The sequence below is a fragment of the Pinus tabuliformis genome, chromosome 5_1 (genome assembly GCF_031772625.1).
Source record: "Pinus tabuliformis cultivar Carrire ecotype Pingquan chromosome 5_1, CPIR1, whole genome shotgun sequence".
Lineage (NCBI taxonomy): Eukaryota > Viridiplantae > Streptophyta > Pinopsida > Pinales > Pinaceae > Pinus > Pinus tabuliformis.
The window spans coordinates 238,435,788-238,444,364 of NC_142305.1; the positions used below are offsets into that span (position 1 = coordinate 238,435,788).

The window sequence follows — 8,577 nt, forward strand, 5'->3', positions numbered from 1 at the left end:
TCTATCACTCTGTCTCCTGCTGCATTCTTAATTGAAAAAATTATGTTCCTCTGTCTATGTTGGATCATAGCTTGATGGAAGAATTTGGTATTTCTTTCACCTTCCCTTAACCACCGTACCCTTGACTTTAGTCTCCACAAAATCTCCTCTTGTTTTCTTCTCTCCTCTAACTGACTGATAATTCTCCCTTCCTCCCTACTCTTCTCTTCGTCCCTACCATCCAAAATTATTTGTTGTTGGATTACCTCCATTTCTCCTTCTAATTTCTACTTAGCCTCCATAATGTTCCCAAATTCCTTCCTATTCCATTCTCTAATTCTTTGTTTGATTTCCTTGAGCTTCAATTGTATAGTATGCATTTTCCCTTTGCCCCTGATAGTGCATTGCTTCCACCAATCTTCTACTTTTCTTATAAATTGTGGATCTCTAAGCCAAAAGGATTCAAATCTAAAAGGTCTCTTCCCTTTGACCTGCTTAATATCAATATCTAACTGAATAGGCCAATGGTCAGATCCCAGAGTAGGGAGAATTTTAGCTTCAATGAACACATCCCGATTTAAAATTTGCTCCGAGAGCAGAAATCGATCCAGTCTAGACGCAATCTGATTCTGGCCTCCTCGTCTATTGTTCCAGGTATGAACTCCATTCGTTGTTTGAATATCTACTAGCCTCAGATCCCTAATCATATCGCTGAACTCCTCCATATTCGGATCATCTCTCCTTATTCCTCCTCTCTTTTCTCCTAGATTCCTGATCATATTAAAATCCCCTCCTATTATCCACGGGGTGTGCGGGATTAAACCTCTCAAAGTATGGAAATTCTTCAAAAAATATTTCCTCTCTCTATAATTATGAGGCCCATATACCCCAGTAAACAAAATTCTTTCCCCCATCCCACTAATCTAAACAGACCAGCAAGGATTCTAGGTAAAGTAAACCAATGTTCAAAAATTACCTCTTCCGGGTTCCATAAAATAGCCAAGCCCCCTGTTGTCGCTATTGCATCTAGTGCCATAACCTCGTATCCTAATTTCAATTTCCTTACAATTTCTATCATCTGTTGGCTATCCACTTTCGTTTCCTAAATGACCATAATGCTTGGTTTTTCTTTCTTCACTCGTTCCTTCAAATATCTTTGTTTCCCTTGACTGTTAAGTCCTCTGATATTCCAGCTTAGAACAATCATTTAAAACTTTTTGGGGGTTTGTAGAAATACCTCTGAAAGAGGTATCACCCTTCCTGAATTTACTAAAGTCTCTCCCACAGCTTGGATTGATTCACTTAGCGTTCTTCTCCCTTTTTTCCTTCCATTCTTACCTTGACTATCCCCTTCTGGACTTTGGGAGTCCTGATTGCCCTGATCTGACCTGTTTGCTAGAAGTTTTGCCTTCTTCTCCTTATATCTTTGAAAGGTTTCCTTATACAATTGTTTTTCTTTTTCTGGGATGAACCTTTCATCCAATTTTTTCCAGTCATTTAATAATTTCTTCATTATTTTTTCTTCCTCGTTACCCTCTTCTTTGACAATCTCTTTACCCTTCATGATTTGTTCTGTGATATCAGGTCGTACTCCTTCCTCTTCTTCCTTCTCTCTGCTTGGGCTCCTACTTTTCCTTTTTCCATCTTGTATAATTTCCATTGGAGCTGGCTCATTGATATCCCTTTCCTGTTCCATTGTAATTTGCTCATTAATCTCCTTATCCTGTTTTTCTGCTTCAACCTCTTCTTCTTGCGTTTGGAGAATGTTGAACTTGTTTTTATTCTCGAGTGATGCATTCCTTTCCTTGGGTTGCAATTTTGAAGATCCCAGATTTGGTTTCCTTCTCCTCTGTACCTCTATGAATTCATTTACTTCACCTACCACCCCTTCTCCTACTCTGCTTTCCTCCTGCTTATCTTACACTACTTCCATTGTTCGAATTTGTGGACAATCCTTTACCAGATGTCCATATACATGATAACGTCTGCACCGAAACGGTATATGTTCATAATCAATGGGTTGCTGCCAAAGTTCATCCTGATATTCAAGCTCAATCGATTCCGGTAAAGGGCCTGAGATATTCATGTATACATAGATCCTGGCATAGGAATTATATTTTCCCCTTTTTGTTGATTCGGCCACCTTCACAAAAGTACCAATCGAATTTCCAATTCCCTCCAATATTTCAGGGTCCCAAAATTCATCCGAAAGCCCAAATAAACGGACCCAAATCGGAGCTGCCATGATTTTCTCGTCATCAGGATTGTATCTATCTTCCCAATATCGTAAAAACAAGCCTGCATTATTCATAAAGTGTGGTCCCTCCTCAAAAACCCTTTCCTTATGCTGTAAGTTTGCAAAGATGACTGTAAAGAATCCCTTTGCCCCCAATTTAAGATCGATATGTCCTCTTGGTTTCCATTGCTGTTGAATCCATCGCGTAAGATCCCTTTCAGATGGCCAGTACCCTATGAATTTACAGATTAACGCGTGATCTCTCATATAACAACGGTAATCTTCCAGCTTATTATTTGGTATTACATACCTGGGCTTTTTCTGTGCCCTAGGAAGGCATTTATTCACCAATCTTGCTTGCCATTGGCTCCCCAGTACTGGCATTGCCTTACTTATCTCCGTCACCCTTCCGTTCCCACCTCCACTTCCAGAACTTCCGGCCATTACATCCCTATAGGAGGGGATATCTCCCCTCCCCTGCCTTTCGCCCATTCCTTCGCTCAGTTCGTTAAACCCTCTATCTTTTGTCAATCTTATCTTAAAACTAGCAATTGTCTGAACAGAACCACATGAATCTCCACAATAAAGAACGTGCCTCTCTCTGCTCCAGCACGCTTGCTGGCTATTACGACACTACGACTCTGCAATCATGCACTAAACCCCTGTGCAAAATTTTCGCTAACCCTAGTTTTCGCTAACCCTGTTCAATTCCCTAATTTTTCATAATTCCCTGTGCATAATTTTTCATAATTTTTCAATTCCCTAATTGTTACAAATTGGTTTTCAAAGAAATATTTGAATGCTCCAATAAGGTTACTAGATATCACAAAGCCTCAAGATTCTGAGTATGATGAAATGTCTATTATACAAACCTTTTCATGATTTTATATTCCCTATTGCTTTAATGGATAAACTTGGATATTTGTATTCTTTGATGTTAGGAGGCCATTATAGGCCTAGACTTTCCTTTTAATTTCTTTTTCGGAACATAGTATAAATATTATAGTTGTAGAACTAGTTGATTTTCAATTGTTGGTTAAACTTATGGAGTTTTAAGGTCTTCTTTTCTTAGACTTGTTTTGTTTTGAATGATGAGTTGGAAATAGTTCCCTTTTGATTTTGGTGCCTTTTACACATCATGTTAAATGTAATTTCATTATTTTTCGATATCTATATATATATATATATATATATATATATATATATATATATATATATATATATATATTCTCCAAGTAATTCCAGGTGGAATGGTTTTAATTGAATAACAATTATGAGTCAACCTACATTTGCAAATAACAACTAGTGATGGTCATACCCACTGTTGATTTGATAATTGAGTTATGATCAATTTTCCCACTTTTGAAAAATAGTTATAATTATAATTTATAATTTATAATAATATGTTAATTAACTTATTACTAAAAAAATGATCATAAAGTTTATGAACTTTTTTCATTAAGATTAAAAACTCAATGATAGTTAATAGAATTTGAATATAATTTATTTTTATTATACATAGTTAATTATTTAATTTAATTTTAATTGATCAATAAATCAATTATTAACTAGTTAGGAAGATAATCTTAATTAAAAAAATCATATAGCATATATAATTTATTATTAATTATTTTATTTTTTTTAATTAATTAATTAATTAAATAATGTAAAATAAAAGTACTCCTTTTATATAAATTATTGATTATTTTATTTGTTTTTAATAAAATAATTATTTAATTCAACAATGGGATGGAGGTTGGAGGGGTGAACCCGCCACCCCACTGACACACAAAGCATTTAAGCGGGGGGTGGCATGGCTAATGTCCACCATGCACAAGCATCCATACACTCATTTATTAATTAAGAAACATGACAAGTATTCATCCTGGTTTTCGCTCTAATCGCAGTACTCTCCCTCTACGTATTTTATGGTGTAATACACTCCCACCCTCACCGTAGGTGGGATTCCTTTTGGATGTCACTGTCGAAAAGGGGTCTATGCATGGTAGTTTACATGAAAATTTGGGGAATTATTTCGTGTGTTTCTCTATATCATGCTTGACTCTTCTAGTGATTGGTGTTGCAGTGGTTTGTTTCTTCTTGGGTGACGGATTGGTCTCTGGTCTCTAGAAGGTCTAGGGCTCACAACATGAGTGGGATGGAAACATAGAAGACAATTTTGGTTGTGTTGATGAGGTTATTCATTACACATGGTGGTTTTCTCTAGTGCTAGAGTCTTCTGCATTAACGATTACTTCACCACCTTCATTCTTGGTGCAACTGACGGCTCATAAGAAGTCGATTGTCTATACTAGGGTACTTCCTAAGACTTGTGCCCTTGTTCTCATCTACTTAGGTTGTATTTGATTGGATATTGTTAAGTTTGGTGCACAATATATGTTTGGTTTTGGCTACATGGATGGAGGTGTATTGATAACAACCTAAAGTATTACCCAGTCCATGGAATCTCTTATGCCCTATATTATCACTCCGCAATTTCCCTAGCTATGGAGAGAAACCCAGAGGTAGCCATAAAACCACTTGCAAAGTTGGGATCTAGCCCTTCTAGATTCAAAGAGGAATCTCTCTATCTTATTTAAAATCAGTCTTAAGGTATTAGGCTAGTTATTGAGTTCTGAGGTTGGTTTTTCTAATATTTGGTTGAAAATTGCAGGGAAATTCCATTGGGCATGGAGTCATGAGTATTTGGGTGATCAAATACAAAAATGACATAGCAACTATAATAGGGAAGGATATGCAAGCTTCTAGATCTTTAAAAGTATTTGGTGGAGTGAATGGGATGAAATATGATTTAGATTCAATTAAATATAGAGCATGCTAAGATGAATTTTATGCTTAACATCGGATTGAAAACATTAATATTGTTTATAAGCCATAGCAAAGTGTACTTAAACAAATTCGGCACTTTATCTTCTTGAAATGATAGAGACAGAAAAATATATGGAAAACTAAGAAAATAACAATTTCACATGAGAAGGAACATCACCAATTGCTTGACATGGGAATCCTGGAACAAACTCTCTATATTATTGAAATTGATCACTTCAGTACATGCACAACTTACATCAAAATGTATGCTTTCTTCATACAAGTTCCAACCTTTTCTAAGTCCTATTTCTAAATATTTATAGAAATATATTACATCTCAAATCAGACTTCAAAATAAGATATATTTACAAAATAATATATGTTAGAGGCACAGATATTTCATAAAATAGAACAAGAAAAATAAGGAAAATCTACTAAAATCCACTGCTCTGTTGAGGCTTTGAAGGAATCTGTTGATGACTGTGGTTATTTTACTACAAATGTTGTTCCTTTGTTGCCAAAATTTGTGGGCTTTAGTTATCCTTTACTTGATCAATTCTAGCAACCAGTCCCACCTTTCTTCACTTGGGATAGAAATGTTTACCATGTTTTTGAACCTTTCATCCACTTCGGTGTAAGTGTCAAAAGTTGGTTTATTAACAAAAAGGTGATGGATTTGATGTTGAATATTCAAATCAAACTATATGTCGTGTATGAATGCTTCTCCACTTATAACTCCTTTGGAATTTACACACTTTGAAGCATCAGTAGCTATGTTACACATCTATTCCTGGTAGTTTTCTAATGGAATCAATTTTCCATTAGAATTCCTCAAAGTAGGTAAACCCTTTTCCTGTAACAATGTGAATTTTCTGTTGAACCTCCTGACTTGCAACTCAAGGTCTTTTCATTTCTTCTCCAGCTGTATCATTAAATTATTTTTTATTAAGACCCTCTTAACTTAAATTACAGTTGTTGTCCTATCTGGAATGTTCAGGTCTTCTAGTTCATCCTTAGTTTTTGAATGTTCAGGTCTATGCTTCAAATCTTCTTTAGTGTTCTGTATTCCTATCTTGACTCTTTGCATGAGTTCCTCCTACTCAAAAGTGATTTGAATTGAAGGCCACATATCTTTTATATTGGCATTTATATTCTACCAAATTTTGTTCTTGGCCTTTGCCAACACTTGAATGACAAAAGATTGGTCCTCATATTCTTGAATTTTTTGAATGAACTTGTAGTTTTTCTGCATCTCTGTCAAATATGCATTGCCAGTTTTAATTTTACTCTCGTCCATCCGAGTTAATGTTGATGACAATTTCTCTTTCTCGACCTGAACTGATGACCATTCTTGCAAATATTTAGCAAAATATTTTGTAGAATCTAAAGATTTTGCCGTTGCTAAAGTCGCTACTACTGTACATGTGTCTGATGTAGATGTCCCTGATGTTGCTTCTCACTGGTCTTTTTCTTTTAACAATGCTTCCATACCCTGCTCCATATTTTGTATCTGTGCATTTTGCTCAACAACTATGGTAAACAATTTTTCCTTTTCCATTTCTATATTGGAAACTTCTTTAGCTTAAGGATATTCTATGGATGGTATCTTTAGTTGCTTTATTAATGCTTGAATATCTACCTCTTTGTTCTTTATGAGCTCTTCTACAGCCTTGATATCAACAGGGTCATGTCCAAGTCTTATGATCAAATATTCTATAGATTTGATTCTATTGTCTTTAGCAAATGGGGACATCTTCTCAATATTCAACTGGGAATGCACATTGTTCAAAGATGATTGTAGTTTGGAAGATGCCATAGCCGAACTGGTAAGTGTTGGAAAGATCAACTCATTTGTTTTCTTGTGTAAATCAATTTGATTGTTTTCATGTATCTTCTTTGTATCAATTGAGAAAATGGATTCTTTGTAGTCTTAAGCACTCCTGGGATCTGGCACTAAAGGTTCCATGAAGGCCATTTGGAACTGTCCTTTCTATGATTCGAATATAGAGAGCAATATGTGTTTTGTTTTAGTTGTCTGCTTCCAAAATTCTGAGTAGGTTGAAGCCTTCAAAGCTTCATTATTCAACTTAATCTCCCTGTATATTGAAAATATACTCTGTTGAGTTGAAATTTGAGAACTAGAGGACACTAGAGACTAAACTGTTGTTTATGCAGTAGGTGACTGAACTATTTCTTCTATTTGAGGAAAACAAGTGACAGAAGTTCGTGATAAAAATATTGTGGCCTATTGTTGTGTATCTCTTTCTTCTAGAGGTTCATCTTGGATATTAATCACAGGAGGATCAACTTGAGGGTCTAATTTTTGAGTAGTGCTTGGGTGCTTCTTTTTTCTTTTAACAACAATAAATTATGCACCTTGTGTTTCAGAATCAATAGGGGACATGTCCTCTCTCCCCCTTCTGGTCTCATTCTCCTTAGGAATAAGTGTCTGCATGCATGATTGACTAAGCATTTATTCTTAAGCTTCTTGTGAAGTTCCCTCTATCCATTCCTCCTAGTTAGCATATTGTTCAATTTCGAGCCTTGGTGTATGAGTATAGGAATTACTACTCTGCTCCAATCTGATCTTTGAGATGATGCCTAGAGGATCATAAGACCAAGAAAAACTAGGCTTGAATTTTATTTGACTCAAAATAGCTTCCACCTCCTTTGCTGCAACTCTGTGTTGATAATATAGGGACCTATATGAGTCTTCAGCTTAAATTGTGCTTTCTTTTTGTATGAGACAAAATGCAGCTCATCCATATTTAGCATTTTCCTAGTGTATTCTAATGTAAATATTCTAAGTGGTACAAACATTGGAAACTTGTAAGGAGGTAACACTAATCCATATACCCTAATTTCAGTGTAATTCTGGTATAAATACCAGTCTCCAACTTTAGATTGCTCTGACAAGTGAAAAAACTTCTTTATCTCTGGTGAAATCCTTGGGATCAGATCACTGCTAAGAAAACATAACAATGTATCTAGAAATTTATCAACAAAATCAGTATAATAATAGTCCTCTAAGTTATTTCTAACCAGAGAAGTCTAGTGAATCACTGACCAAGGATTTCCTTCATTATTTGTCTTCTATAAAGGAAATTTGAACATGTCTGACTGATAAAATAGCATAAGGTAAACCAAAACTAACTGATACTTAAAAACACCTTCTTCTTTGAAATTTACAAATTGATCATGGATTGAATTGGACAAAAACTGACTATAGTTGAAAAGAATTGATGGTTGTTTTCCAACTACAAAAATTGATAAAAATCCTAAAACTATCTCATCTACCCATTGATCATTATGATACCCAAGTAGTCGGGTTACCATAGAAATTACCTGTTTGGAAATTTCTAGGAAGATTGAGACTGGATATGGGGGATTTGTCTGGGGTAATTCAGCATTTTCTAGAAGGAAACATTCAAAAATTTGTGCTCTCTGAGGGAAAGTCAGTTTTTTATATAATTCCCTAAGGGCATCAGTTGAGAAAGGATGGTGGGAGGTCTGGTATTCAATTTGCAGGGTCT

General features: G+C 35.3%; 2 protein-coding genes across 2 annotated transcripts; both read right to left on the reverse strand.

The window, feature by feature from the left end:
• Nucleotides 1-266: 266 nt before the first annotated feature.
• Nucleotides 267-704, reverse strand: LOC149164286 (uncharacterized). Its single transcript, XM_089429429.1, has one exon. The coding sequence runs from the start codon at nt 702-704 to the stop codon at nt 267-269; it is 438 nt and encodes a 145-aa protein (XP_089285555.1).
• A 1,193-nt stretch (nt 705-1,897) lies between these two features.
• On the reverse strand, nt 1,898-2,659 carry LOC149164287 (uncharacterized). The gene has a single exon (XM_089429430.1). It carries the CDS (start codon nt 2,657-2,659, stop codon nt 1,898-1,900), a length of 762 nt encoding a protein of 253 aa, XP_089285556.1.
• Nucleotides 2,660-8,577: the final 5,918 nt, after the last annotated feature.